General features: G+C 52.4%; 1 protein-coding gene and 1 long non-coding RNA gene across 2 annotated transcripts; one reads left to right on the forward strand and one right to left on the reverse strand.

Annotated features, from left to right (window-relative positions):
* The first annotated feature begins 3,395 nt into the window (after positions 1-3,395).
* GPR119 (G protein-coupled receptor 119) lies at positions 3,396-4,385 on the forward strand. The gene has a single exon (XM_067549781.1). The coding sequence runs from the start codon at positions 3,396-3,398 to the stop codon at positions 4,383-4,385; it is 990 nt and encodes a 329-aa protein (XP_067405882.1).
* Positions 4,386-5,533: 1,148 nt separating this feature from the next.
* On the reverse strand, positions 5,534-12,229 carry LOC137153303 (uncharacterized). The gene is made up of 2 exons (XR_010919754.1): positions 12,135-12,229; positions 5,534-5,757 (listed from the first exon to the last, which is right to left on the reverse strand). It is a non-coding gene; the product is annotated as an uncharacterized lncRNA (long non-coding RNA).
* Between the last annotated feature and the right edge of the window lie 2,804 nt (positions 12,230-15,033).

Genomic DNA, 15,033 nt, shown 5'->3' on the forward strand with positions numbered 1-15,033 from the left:
TCTCTCCTCTCTCTCTCTCTCTCACACACACACACACACACACACACACACACACCTCTGCCGGCTTCCCGCCATCGGCCTGTTCCCCCACCGTGCGTGTTCAGAACTGGTCAACTGCACGAGTCCAGCTCCTCTGTGGTATTTTCGGGGAGAGGGAGGGATTCTCTGTGTCCCAGCATTTTGTGTCCGTGTCATCGTCAGCGATGTATGAAATGCTCCCACACTAGCCCAGGAGCACCTGACCCCACTTTGCACTCCAAGCGCTCGCGTTACGTGATACGCCATGGAGCAGAGCCCAGCCTGTGGGCTGAGGTGTCAGAAAAGCAAAATGAGATGCAAACAACAATAATTTAGCCGGATTCCTTTTGTGAACTATTTCACCGAGGAGTCCTCACTATATAGAAACAAACACCGCTCAGGTCCTTGTTAGCAGACTGCCGAGAAGTAAACAACACTAGACGCTCAATAACCCAGCACCACGTTATTTGCATGGCTTTGTGTCAGTTAGTTGTCCCGTGAAGCAGTGCAGTGAATGCCACTATGATTTGTTTAAAGAAATAAAAGCCACCCAAGGGCCAGGGGAAGAGAAGAAGATACTGCTGCCAAAAGGGCTGTGGAAAAAGGGGAAAGGCTTTGGAAATGTATTGGGGTAAATAAATACCAGGTAAAATGTCCAGTAACCCTCGTAACAGATGAGGCAAAAGAAGGAATTAAAGCTGGCTATGGAAGAGCTGTTATGGAATCGCTTTTTAAATTTGCCTCTCACTAAAGAGAAGAAGAATCTTTAGGGCAGGACTGCAGGTTCTTAGAATAGCAGCAAAGAGATGCCAGAAGCACCATAAACACAGTGTCTTGGTGAAACACCTGAGCCCCAAGAATGAAGCGCTGGCTCACCGGGCACAGCACCCATTGGGACACGGGCATCACAGGAGGGGCTGGGGCTGGGGCTGGACGGGCTCATTCCTCTGATCCCCAGTACAGCTGTGTGCATGGTGGCCTGCCTGGGTGCATCAGAGAAAGACCTCAGGGCAGGGCTTGGCTGAGCCTGTTGGGACATGGTACTGGACACAGCTGTCCAGCTGTAAGATACGGAGAATGGCAGAAGAAGCCATTAAACCCAAAGAACCATGGGGGCCTGACGTTCTTGAAGGAATGTGTGCTGATGCCATCCTTTCCTTGATATCCCAGACAGCACCTGGACCCAAACCTGACCCCAGGCTGGGTGGCTTCTCAGTGCCACAGGCAGGATGCTGTGCCTTGGAGCCAGGGAAACCCAGAAACACTTTTGCATCCCCAGGCAGACCTCAATCTGACCTCTCAGCAGCGAGCGGGAGGGAGGCACCCTACAGCAGCCAGAGCAGGAAGCCCCGCACAGCTCCTCCTGGAGAGGCGACAGCAGCTGCCAGGTTAGAGGCAGGCACTCTGAAGGGGACAATCTCCAAATGCACGTGGGGTGCAATTTCCTGCCTTCAGATGCAACATTGCAGGAATGAAGCCCCGTGACAGATCCTGTGGACACATGAACCATGTAAAGCCTCTTACACTGACTCTACAAATGCCCTATGCAGGAGGGCAAGGGATTGTGTTCCTGTGTCAGTGGAGGCGTCACAGGGCTTCCTGCAAGAACTAAATTCACTGGGGTGATGAATGGCAGTGCCTAGGCAGGTAACAAGTCTGGGGGCGTTTTACCCTGCAGGGAAATGACATAAGAACATAAGAACGGCCACACTGGGTCAGACCAATGGTCCTTCTAGCCCCGTGTCTTGTCTTCCGACAGTGGCCAGTGCTAGGTACTGCAGAGGGAATGAACAGAACAGGCCACCATCGAGTGATCCATCCCTTGTCGCCCATTCCCAGCTTCTGGCTTAGACTGGCTTGACCTGGTTCAAGAGGCCTGGGAGACAAAGAACCGAGAACTTTATAAAGTGACCAACCTGACATGGAGCGATGGTCACTCCCCCTTCATCCGCGACTGTGACCAGAGGAGCAGGGCCTGGGGAGGACCTGACGTACTCTGAAACCTGCCAGCGTCTCCAGGTGGAAGACGGGTGAAATCCATAAGCCAGACCTGCAGAGAGGCTGGTTATTAGCTTTAAGACAATAAACCATTTCTCTGTAGTGCTTATGTTCTGAATGAAGGGCACTTTGCTTTATAACAGCTGGCCGGCCAGTGCGTCACCCTGTCAATGCCCCCCAGAGAACAGATTGGCAGGTGCTGTGCTGAAGCCAGCCCAGCTGAGATCACCACATGAATTGCATTAGTCGGCAGACTAAGGCCCCAGTCTGGAGGGACAGGATTGAGAGATCCTGCCATGAAGTTGAGAAAGGTAATGGCTAGGGGCCTAACACTACCGTGGGAGTGCCCTCAAGGAGGCCATGAAGGGGTCAGAGGTTCAGTTACCTAGGGAACCATGACAACCTCAAAGCCCTAGTTCCAGGGAGCTGGGCAGCAGAATCCAATTCTCGTTTCACAAAAATATTCACGTGCCTTACTGTGTTACCCTGATGTTGAAGCCCTTGTCCTTCCACACCTCATTCATTACCCTCAGATGCAGATGGTCAGATCTTTGGGGCAGGGTCTATGTCTTTCTGAGGGGCTGGAAAGTGCCCAGCCCATGTTTAGGTACTGTAAAAACAATGAATGGTAATAATCGGGGGGAGAGGGGGAAAGGATGGCCTTTAAAGACATTGGGGAAGAAACAGCAGCAGCGTGTGAAGGCATCCTAGATGTGTGGGGTAAGGAAGGGGCACATGGGACCTCTGAGTTATAGGCTGGGATGTGGGACAATAACTCCAATGGTTTGAGTGATTGTCGGGGAAGAAAAACTGTCTTGGTGTTGCCTGTCTGGAGCTCCTGGCAGGGTCATTCCCTGTGTTTGCTCTTGGCAGACCCAGCATGGACTTCGCACAGCTCGTTGCTGCCTGCCAACCCCTGGGGTGATGCTACGCGTACAGATGGGATGCTGAACTACCCAGCTGCTTGTCAGAGCAGCCCGGCAGGTAGCAAGAACATTTCCCCTCCCTACGCTGGGGGCTGGGGTTGTCTGGTAACGGAGTTCCTGGAGGGGAGGGACCAGACTCGATCACTGGCTGCTGCTGGCAGCATGTACCTGGCAGTCCCTGTCCGCTGACAGCTGTGGCATGGCACGAAGCAACCTCATGGGCTCCCTAACCAGAGAGGGGACAAGGACAGCCCCATGCACTGCGCTGTCCAAGTCAGCTCTTGTAACTGAGTCTGGGACCATTGGACAGTGACTAGCTGACGTTTCTCCAGGACACATTTTTCCCTGTGATTCCTAGCTGATCTGTGGCTCCATTAGCAAGGCCAGCCCAGGGAATGCCATGGAATCAGGTCAGGAAGGCTGGACCTGCCATGCCCTGGTGAGAGACTAACTATGGATGGCTTTGGGTTTGGAGCGGTTCTTACTGTTTTGGCTTCTCTCATTATTGCTACAAACACGCTTGTTGCTGTTGCTTTGTTTCGGCTGATCCAGAAGAAAGGCTGCATGGGGCTGTATTTTGTATTGAACCTAGCGGTTGCAGACTCTTTGGTTGGTGTCACAATCACGGGGCTGGTCACAGATGAGTTTTCCACCCACAGTCACCACCCACAGAAGATGTTCTGCATCCTGAGGATGGCATTCATCATCTCCCCTTCAGCCGCCTCCATCCTCACTATGATCCTGGTTGCTTTTGACAGATACTTGGCTATTAAACAGCCTTTCCAGTACTTCAGAATCATGAGTGGCCCACGGGTTGGTGCCTGCACGGTAGGTCTCTGGATGGTTGCCGGCTTTCTTGGCTTTCTCCCACTGATAGTGCAGGACTTGCAGCAGAAGAACTACTCAGGGAAGTGCACTTTCTTTGGGGTTTTTCAGCCCATATACATGCTTATCATCTTCTGCATCGGTTTCTTCCCGGCTTTGTTCATTTTCATTTACCTTTATTGTGACATGCTGAAAATTGCCTCCTTGCACGTAAAGCAGATCCGAGAAGTGGAGCACATTGGGCTGTCAGGGAGAAGTCCATCGCCCCATAACACCAGTGACATGAAAGCAGTGAGGACTGTGACTATTCTCATTGGGTGCTTCGTATTGTCCTGGTCTCCCTTCTTCATAGCTAGCATTGTGCAGGTCGTGTGCCGGGAATGCCGCCTGTACAATGTCATTGAGAGGTTCCTGTGGCTGCTGGGGCTCTGCAATTCTCTGCTGAACCCGCTGATCTATGCCTACTGGCAGAAGGAGGTGCGGCTGCAGATTTACCAGCTGGGCTTGTGCGTGAAGAGGAAAGTTTTCCCTTTCTTCCACATGGAAAGCGGCCATGGCATTCCCCGCAGGGGTCCAGCACCAATCCGTGCCATATCCCGCCCACAGCTCCAGGAGTGAGACGGTAAGGAAAGGAGATGTGGCCTTTTCTCCTCTTCCTCCCCTGGCAGAGTCACAGACTCGGAGGGCACAGAGCTGCGAGGAACTCTCCGAGCAGTCTGGGCCAGGCTCTTGGGCTCCGTTTTGCAGACACTTGCAAGGTCAAATGCAACTTTGCACACGTTTATGGCTGCAACCAGTTTCAGAAGTGCCGGCTCATCTGGAGTGCCTCTAGTTGGGCACCAAAATCGACAGCCACTCATGCAAACATTGGCCTTGGTCCAGACCTCTGAGTTTGCCAGGACCCACTCCCTGGCAATCAGCTCCATGTCTATCTGGCTATGCCCTCTGGACACTTCCCCTAGTTCAGCGGCTATACTTGGCCTTGGTTAAGGGAAGCCCGTTGGCTCCTAGTTTTACTCCCAGAGTCCTGTGAAAACAGCCCTCCTCCCTCCCTTCCCAGATCTAGGGTTTGTCTGCACGGCAGCTGGCGGTGTAATTCCCAGCTCCGATAGACGTACACACACGAGCCCTGCCCGAGCGAATGCTTTAACAATAGTAGCATGTCTGCAGCAGTACAGGTGGTGGCTCAGGCTAGCTACCCAAATAGGGCTGCCACTTTTCTAATGGCTGGTAACCGGACCCCCGACACCCCGTCCCCTGCCCTCCTCTTCCCCCAAAGCCCCGCCCCATCGCTCACTGGATCGTCTCAAGGAGCCTGCCTGCAGGTAAGAGGTGGCCCTGCAGGGGCTGGCGTGGTTCAATGATCCGGCACCTTCCCCCCACCCCACGGGAAACAGACTTTTAGTTTGAATGCCATTTACGGTTGCCAGGTCCCCTTTTTGACTGGAGTTTCCGGTCAAAAAACAGGCACCTGACAACCCTAAATTGCACCACCATGACTACACTGCTAGCTTCAGCAGAACTAGCGCATGGATGGTCTGGCTGAGCTAGGAATTACTCCTCCAGCTGCTGTGTAGACACATCCCTGAAGCGATCACCAGAATGGGCTGCCTTGCACTGTCAGCTCAGAGTCCCTTTCCAGCACGCACACCCCTCCCTTGTCACGGATGCTGGCGAGCTAATTCCTTGGGGTGATGCAAACGCTCTTGCAGGTGCTGCCTCCGGCTCTCCAGAGCGGAGTCTAGTTCACGTTACTCAGAAGAAAGCTGATGGGTGACATGAGCAGACAGCCATGTGCGGCGCTGCTCTCTACCCAGAGAATCTCAACGAGCGCATACGGTGGCTCCTCCAGAGACCCACAGCTCTGGGTTCAGGCTGGCACAGGCAGACGTGCGTGGGCAGGGACAGTACGTTTCCTCCTCCCTCTAGGCCGTGGGTGGCAGCTGAGCGGGGCAGGCCAGTGAACCTGGCACCATCAGCTAGCACCTGCCTAGATGGGATGACACAGCAAAGAGCAGCTCAACCCCAAACGGCACACTCGGGGGGAGGCACAAGAGGCCTACATGCTTTAACATGCAGGCGGGAGGGGGGTGTTGATGAGGAGCGTGTAGGGTGACCAGATAGCAAGTGTGAAAAATCGGGACGGGGTGGGAAGTAATAGGCACCTATGTAAGACAAAGCCCCAAATAGCAGGACAGTCCCTATAAAATTGGGCCATCTTGTCATCCTGGGTGTGCGTGGGCAGGGAAGGGTCAAAGAGCACAGGCAAAAAGGCCGGGACCAGCGCCGAATAATCCTCTGCAAACAAGCCTGGATATTTTTAAAATGGAGTGGGTGAGGAAGCAGAGGCTCTATCCTGACTGGCCGGGAGTGTTGGACAGCCTGTTTGAGCTCTGGCTTGTAGGGCTGTCAAAGAGGGTGCATGCTGCATAGCAGCCCCTTCTGGCCAAGTGTCTGCACAGGCCAGAGATTCCCAACACCCCCCTTCTAAGGTGCAGTGCATTACCGCCAGCACACAGTCTTTCAATGACAAACTCAGACCTGAGTTTTCAGGCCAGTCCCCAGCTCCTCCTCCCCTGGCCCTGGGGTCGGTCTTCCCTTCAGATCGCCAGCGCTCTCCTGCCTTGCGCCCACGCTGGGCCCTGGGGGTCAGGTTAGCACTAGCTGTGCATGACTTCAGCATTCTGGCTCAGCTGCTCAGTAATGAAACCCGCAGGGGATCCAAACTGGGGTGCCCTGCAGATCCCCGGGAGGCAGCGAGACAATCCACAGGGGCCTATGAGAGACTAGAGCCCTGGCTAGCAAATGGTAGCAGGAGACACAGTGTGAGACAATGCAACCAGGGGCCAAGCAGATTTTTTCGGGCCCAGTGCAAACTTGCAACACGGGCCGCCTCCCACGCACATACCACAATCCCTCATCCCAGATACACAATCTCATGAGCCACAAAAGAAGTTTGAATTCTGAAATTACTGTTACATATTCTACATTTCTGAAAAATGCCCCCCCTTTGCTATTTTTGTTTAACATAACACCCAGCGTGAGAGTCCTACCAGTTTGCTGACTATCTTGTAACTTTTGGGTCTTTATAAAGGTATTACATCCTGTCAATGTCTTGGTCTTGTTCATCTGCTTCCCTAGTTCGTACACTGCCTGACTGCAGAAAGGCTTTGTCTGATCTGAAAAACTGGAGGATAGATTGGTGTCCTTTACCTTTGTTTAGTTCCCTTTCTTTAACCTCCTTACATTTCTGGCTGCCTGGTTTGTGTTTACAGCCACCACCAGACATGGCAGTAGGGGGTGTGTGTGTGACTGAGTGAGTTAGACACTTACTCACATATTTTGGGCCTGCAAATCCTACCAGAAGAACCAGCAGCACTGGCTCCCACTGTCTTATAGTGCTTTGTTTTGCCCTTCTCACCAGCTGTCCCTGCCTCCTGCCTGTGCACAAGGAACTCTGGGACTGGTAGTTCTTGATATGCTAGACCATGTCACAGAGAGGAGCACAAATCTCCCCACCTCTCAGTCTCACACTGCAAGTCGTAGTTTAATTGCACAAGCACACACTCACTATTCTAGAGACAGGCCTGGGCTGGACCAGCAGGCCCAGCAATTCACTGTGCACAATGTTGCTTGAGGCTGCTCTAACACTGCTTCTGATGGGCGCCAGCAAATCTCACCAGATCTGGACAATAGATACATAGATACAGGGAAATAAGTTTCTATAAATATCCTCAGGCAGGATCTACAATTTAGCCTCAATTTTTTCCTCATGGTAATGGGGGGTTACAGCCTAGGCCGGGCCTCTCAGGGCATCCAAGCCCTGGTAAAGTGTACCCTTCCCCCCACCCCATGTGGGGGCCCAGAATGCAGCTAATCCAGCCTGCCATGACTCACTGACTGGTATTCAGCCCAAACTCTCCCTTTTCTAGGGCAAGGCTCCCCATGGAAGCACAGAGAGGTAATGGGGCAGAGCTGGGGCACAGAACCCAAGGGGAGCTGAGAGGGCTGGGTTTGCCCCATAGAATGGCTCAACATGGGGACTAGGGCCTTGCCTCATCCCTGCCCCTGTTGGGGGTGGTGTATACCCTTGGGGTGCATCGATGGAGCAGTCCTCATGCCCCCCTCCAGAGACTGTGGAATCCCATGATCCACCCACTCTCCTACTGGCTCTCTCGAGTCCATTTCCCTGGGTGTCGCCCATGTTACCCAGCAGGCCCAACTGGGCTTGGACACTGCCAGAGCTCCACTTCAGGAGCTCGTGGTGAGGGAGGCTTGGTCTACCCTTTAAACCGAGGCTGACATACCTACAGCTCTCGGAGTGTGAAAAATCCACACCCCGACGATGCAGCTCTCGCACCAGAGTAGACGCAGCTGGGACGATGGAAACATTCTTCCATCGCTGTAGTCTGCGTCCACACTACAGGATTACACTGGCGTAGCTATGGTGCCATAGCAATAGACATGGACTGTTAGTATGCAGCAACACAGAAAGAGTTTCTGTGTTACCAGACCATAATACAGTATGATTTATTTTGGATTTAAAAATAAGACAGAGACCACTATGCATATTTTCTGACCTATGCTTGGCATCCCCCTCAAGCCCCTAGGTGGACATGACTTAGCCTGGGTGTCCCCCATTCTCTCTGGGCACCAAGTTACAGCTTGCTTGCTGCAGTCATCAGCCTGCCAGAAGAACACACAGGACAATAAATGTATTAGGAAAATACTATATTATTCCAGCAGCAAATACATTCCAGCACTTGTTTAGACCTTGGCTTAGGTTCCACTCTCTGAGCAAGGCCTTCAACACATCACATAATTTTAATGCTTCTATATGCTTCGTATCACCATCCGTCAGGGCGGAGTGGAGATCAGGGGACTGTCCAAACAACGCCTCATGACTGCTGGAAGATGGTTCCAGTATTTTATACAAAGCACCAAAAGACTTGCTATGTTCCTGAAGCTGAGAAATTTTTCTCCAACCGACTGTATGGCAGTATTAACTACTTGATAAAATAAGTTCACTTTGAAGCTCTGTTCAGGGTTGACAACTGGCTCATTGCCTGTGGCATACTGAGAGGAAGGGTGGGGCGGCCAGGCCCCCAGGCGTCAGCCTGCAGTGGGGTGCTGGACCAGCCCTGCGCGTCATGAAGGACTGCCCAGTGCCCCAAGCCAGGGGGTGAGGCCGCCCCGTCCGAGCCAGCGCTGGGCTGAGGGGCTGGAACAGGAGAGGCTGGCTCTGCGCGGTAGGTAAGTGCAGAGGGAGGCGGAAGAATCTAGCCTGCATTGCATCCCCCCAGGCCTCACGCCCTCCTCCCGCAGGTACAGACCCCAGCTGGCTCAGGTATGCATGGTGGATGCGACGGGCCCCTCTGTGCTCCCCGGGGGATGCACCATTGCGCCTGGAGCCTGCCACTCCTCCCAGAGCCTTCCCCATCGCTCCCCAACACCCCCGACCCAGCATTCCTGCCTTTCCTCCTGCTCCTCGCCCCCATTTCCCATCCTGCCAGCCAGGCAGCCCTCGTCCTGCTGCACGATATGCCTGACTGCTCCCTGCCCTGCCCCCAGCGCCCTCTCCCAGCAGGTGCTGGCTGGAGCTGTAAAGCATGCGATCTGGGGCAGACAGGGTCGTTAGCCAGACGAAGCCAGTGGGACCGGGCACAGAGCGTTACTATTAGTGAGAAGATTCACAGCGGTCACTGAGCTCAGACACTCTGCTTCCTTCCCCAGAGCTGAAAACCACCTCGGTGTAGTTCAAAAGCTTGTCCAGCAGAACCTGAGAGTTGCGGACACCTCGGGAAAGGAGGCTGCTGATAACTCTGAAATGTTCGTAGCTCTGAACAAAACGTTCTGGTTGTTCTTTCAAAAGTTTACAACTGAACATTAACTTTGAATACAGGTTCGAAACACTACGATGCAGAAGAAAAATGCTGCTTTCCCTTTATTTTTGTAGTAGTTTAACCCAGTGCTGAGCTGTATGTGCCTTTTTACTCTCGCCTGAGTGTGCACCTCTGGTTCCAAATGAGGGTGTGGCCAGCTGGTCAGCTCGTAACTCTGAGGGTCCGCTGAACCTCCCCCCAGCAGCAGTTGGGCCAATAAAAGGTATCACCTCGCCTATCCTGACACGCGCCATTAGTGACAAGAAGGGTTTGGCTTGGGCCATTGGAACCTGTGTCGTGCAGCACTTTGACTGAAGGATCTAGACTAGAGAAAGGTACATTCACCCCTTTGCCGAGAGACCAGCTAAATCCACGCACGTGACCCCAGACACCTCACCTGCCGAGTGAGCAAGCTGCAAAGATCAGAACCGTGAGCTGCACGCAAGCAGAGGCATTTCCAGCTTAGAACGGTCACGCCGTAACTAGGGGAGGAAGAACAGCCCACCCCCAATTCCCACGGAAGCACGTTCCAAGCAAAGGTCTCAGAGTGCGGGCAGACGGTAAGCGTGAGGCCACCACCCTGGGAGGGGGAGTGGACGCTGCAGAGCAGGTGCCAATGGTTTAGGAGATACAGAGACAATACAAAGAGTGGGCACCAAAACCAGACGAGGAGACGAGTGGCACCCCTAAGGGAACATCCTGATCTGGGCTAGACTCGCCTTTGCCAGCCTTACCCAGGCTTTACATCCCAGAGTCTCTGTACTGCTGAATGCTACCAGCATGTCCTCTTCTGCCCCACCCCTTCTCCCTGGCTCCCCTGCACTTCACCCGCATAAAGCCTGAGCACTGAACGTGACTTCACACGATGAAGGCAAGAACGTCGTCCTCTGAGAGCAGCTACCCCTGGCCTAGGAGTCCTCAGTGCCATGGGTGCCACACAAGCCCCCGGTCTGGGATCATGTCTGCAGCAGACACCCTGGGCAAGGGCAGACCCGGGTAACCATCAAAGTCAATGGGCGGCAGTGCCTGCTTACACTAGGCCTGAATCTGATTCCCTCCATTCCTCAGTAACATTATTACTATTGCCAAGGAAATAAACAAAGGAACATCAAAGGGCCCACATCCAGTCCAGACCGAGTTGCCCCATGGGTGCCCAGGTTAACCTTGAAACAGCCCGTCCAGGTTCTTACCTCCAGCAGCCCCCTCTCACACTTCCCAGCAGATTGTTCTGGGCGAGAAAGGTGTCCAAGCATGGAGAGAGACATCACAGAACAAGCTTTCCCCGCGGCTCTGCCTTGCACCCCTCCAGCAGCCTACAACAGCGTATCAGCACCTTCTCAGCCCCAGGAGCTATGGATAGGGGCTGCCATGAGTTTGAGTTCAGGCAGAGTTGTCCTGGTGTGTTTCTGACACAAACACAGCCAGTAACTGAGGGGACATGGGAGGGACCGGAGACTCCCACCCTTCTGTAAATATCGGAAGAGGAACTGAGGCAGGGCCCCCCGAACCTGCCCTGATTGGGAAGGGTGTCCGGTGGGCACTCACATTTCAGAGCGCTCCATTCCTCCTGGAGCATATCATGACCCAACAAAGAGCCACAACAGCCCCAGGGGAGTTCAGGCTCCTCTCTTCAGCTCATCTGTGGACCAAAATAGCAGCCCTCAGCAGCTAGCCCTGTTTTCCCAACACCAGACGCACTGGGGACTCCTGCATCCCCGAGATTTGATCAGCATCCGGGCTCAGCCAGGGAGCCCGTCGGAGGCTCCTCTGGTGCATGTCAGAGATTGAAGCAGAAAGGCCTTATTTATATCCTCACCGTGACTGTGGGGAGCTCTGGACCCTCCACCTGCTCTGGGCAGAGGGCTGGGTGCCCAAGAACAGACCCTGGCCCATGTCCCCACTGCTTGGGTCCAGGACTTCCCATAGTGGCCCAGGCTCCTTGGGCAGCTCTTACCATGGCCCAGCTCCAGCTTTGGCTTCCAGTGTGGCCAGGGGGTGGGGTAGGGTAGGGACTTGGGGGGAAGAGGAGGAGCAGGGGTGGGGATCACTGAGAAGATGCTGGCATCCCGGGCTGGGGCTGCGCTTCACGGCGGGGGAGCAGCTCAGCGCCTACACCACGCCGTGCCTGCCCGAGGCCTGGCAAATGATAAACAAAATAAAAACTGCAAATGAAGGCCCCTTAACGAGATGTGAGGAGAATACAGCCCTAACCCGCCATAGGTGGAATACGGGCTCATTTCCCAATGCTGAACAGAATGAATTGTGAGTAATGGGGAGCAGTTTAAAAACATTTTCCTAGATGCCCCAAAAGCCGCAATTCCACATAATGGAAGACTCCTGCTTTGTTTACAAACATTCTGCCAAGAAAGGAAGTGAATGCAGTGATAAAAATTAAACACAAGGCAGACAGACCGACTGACCAACCAAATGGGGGGAAGCTAGAGGGGGATCTGGGGGGTACAGCTGGGCGCGCTGGAGGGCGTACCTGCGGTGGGGGCACTCACTGGAGGTGGGGAGCAGTGTCGCTCCTTGCCATGGCGGCAGGGCCGATGGCACAAGCTCCAGATGCAGCGCCAGCTGTCAGCGCCTCCCTAGGGACCCTCTCTCCGGGGTGGGTGAGATCCGGCAGCTGTGGCTGCAGGGCAATGGACCAATCAGCTGCAGATGCAGGGGCGGGCTCAATCGCGAAGCAGACCAATTGTGGCTCTTTCTGAGCTGGGGCTTGTCTGCTCTGCAGAACCCCTAGCCTAGGCATTGCCTGTTATTTGAAAAATCTGCCAGGGCAGCGGAGGCGCAGAGAAGAGGCAATGTCCGGGAAACCTGAGGGTCTGGTAACCCTAGGAAAGGGAAGTGCAACTCCGAGGCCCTGCCAGCTGGCAAAGGGTTCACTGCTGTGTGTCAGCAGCTCCTACCAGGCCTAACAACCTCACTACGCCCAGCACCTTGCTGTCATAGCATTTATCCATAAAGAATGACAGCTAGGATCCGGGTGGCCACGGATATCTTTGTGACAGGTAGGTACGGGTGGTACTTTAAAAGTTACAGCGATCTACTAAAAAGATGTTTTAAAATCTGGGCCCCAGGCAAGCTAGACAGAGAGGTTTTGCCAAACAAAGGAATGTATATTACCTCTCTGCCTAATGCTTATTGTAAGCTAAAACAATGGAAGCCTCTTTACATACAAGTCGACAGGAAAAGACAGGAAGGGGAAAAGAGCTTTGTCTAGAGCAGCGGTTCTCAAACTGTGGGTCACCACCAAAGTGGCTTGCGAGTTTGTATTGAGGTCACAAGGGCCGGCGTTAAACTTGATGGGGCCCAGGGCAAAAAGCTAAAGCCCAATTCTCACCTGGCGGGGGGGAGGGGGCCGCTGAAGCCAAAGCCTGAGCAACTTAGTTTCATGGGGACCCCCTGTGGTGTGTGGCCCCAGGCAATTGCCCTGCTTACGGCCTCCTAACACCAGCTCTGAGTCTAGACCAAGACAAGGCACTGGACGTGTGGCGTAATTTTTATTGGCAGAAGGGGGTCACAGTACAATGAAATTTGAGAACCGCTGGTGTAGCGATGCACTTGAAGGTTTATTAGACTATAACTGTGGAGAGAAGGCATACAGGGACAGCATCCGCTTATCCATCACTGAGGGAGCAAAAAGGACAGTGTTTTTACATCCATAAACAGTAGATCTCAGCCATGTAGCTTGGTGATGTGAAAAGCAAGCTTTAGGTGAGATTAACAGGCTAAAACCCTTGTCTAAAGCAAAGTTAAGTTTAGACTTTAAGAAGCATGTTGTACTTTTGTTTTATAGGTACCCATTTCTGTTTCCATTATCCTTACTCAGTATCTCCATCTTTGATGATAAACTTCAGATTGTTTCATTATATCTTGGTGTTGTGGTGTTATAAAGGAGCTGATCCTGATATCACTCAAGCTGTGTGTATACCATGCCCTGGAAACAGTGAACCTGGCAGTTACTGAGAGTGTCCAGGGACAGGAACTGGACACTACAGAGGGACACTTCAGGGGACCTCGGGAACTGGAACGCACCAAATGTTCCTGCAGAGCCCTAAGGAGATTTTTGGATATCTAACAGATTGGGGATGTCATGGAGCTGACACCCAGTTTAGCACCAGCTGGTCTCGCTTACAAGGAGACAGGGGTGTAACAAGGTGACTCAAGTCCTGGACACCCTGAGTTAGTAGCACAGGAAGTTGATAGAAATGACTCTACATAAAGATTAAAGGAATGCAAAGACCTGAAAAGGGAAACTAAAGCAAAAAAGGGAAACAAAAACAAAAAACAAAAAAACAAAACAAAACCCCACATCTGTGGCTGCTAAGGTTAAGGACTATAAGGAAGAATTTTTAAAAATACATCAGTAACAAAGGGAATCCTAGCCATGGTAGAGGTCTGATATTGCATGAAGATGTTAAAATTGTCAGTGACACACAAAAGGCATAAATACTTGCGTTCTGTATTTGGAAGGAAGCAGGATGATGTATGCCCTTCTTGCAGTGATAATTCTTTCTGTTCTGACAGTCACTAGTATAGATATCAAACAGCAGCTATTAAAGTTAAAGCTCTTTAAAATCTGCAGAACTTGAGAAATTGCACCCAAGAGTATTAAATGAATTGGCCAAGGAGCCCTTTGAACCACTTGTGTTGCTTTTTAAATAAATCATGGAAAACTGAGCAAGCTCCAAAACTTGGGGGGAAGCTAATGTTGTGTTGATATTTACAAACAGGAAGCAGGATGACCCCTGTATCTATAGGCAAATCCCAAGCAAAGCAGAATTAATGCCAATCATCAATATGTTTTTATGAAAAATAGGTCTGTCAGCCAAACTTTGTATCAGTTTTTATGAGATGCCAAGTTTGCATGACAGCATCTATGTAGAGCTGATATACTTAGACTTCTGCAAGTAACATGTGATAGTCTGTTCAAAATATAAAATCAGTAACAAGGGCCAGGTATACCCCATCACCCCTTTGGGGATGGGGGGCATTATGGCCCCATGGCCACGTCTAAATAACTGCCCTTTTCCTCAGAGCAGTATGACTTAATTATCAGAGTCAATAGGATCGTCCTTCAGTGAAGGGCAGTATTGCCCAGTGGTCAGAGTCAGCAGGGCAGCATGAGGGTAGTGGCCAGAGTCAATGGAGTTACCTTAGTATGCAGGGTAGTGAGACAGTCATCTTTACAATTCAGTTTAAATCTGAATGTGCCACGCTGGGGGTTCTCAGGCTAGGTGTACACTGGAATAACAGACGCCCAGCATGGCAGCAGCTGGTCTGGGTCAGCTGACAGACATTTGAGGGATGGTTAAAAATTGCTGTGTAGATGTTGGGGTTCTGGGACCCTGGGAGAGGAGAGGTCTCCAACCTGAGCC

This window comes from Emydura macquarii, unplaced genomic scaffold, assembly GCF_026122565.2.
Source record: "Emydura macquarii macquarii isolate MOO-44397 ecotype Brisbane River unplaced genomic scaffold, CSIRO-AGI_Emac_v2 contig_1253, whole genome shotgun sequence".
NCBI classification, from domain to species: domain Eukaryota; kingdom Metazoa; phylum Chordata; order Testudines; family Chelidae; genus Emydura; species Emydura macquarii.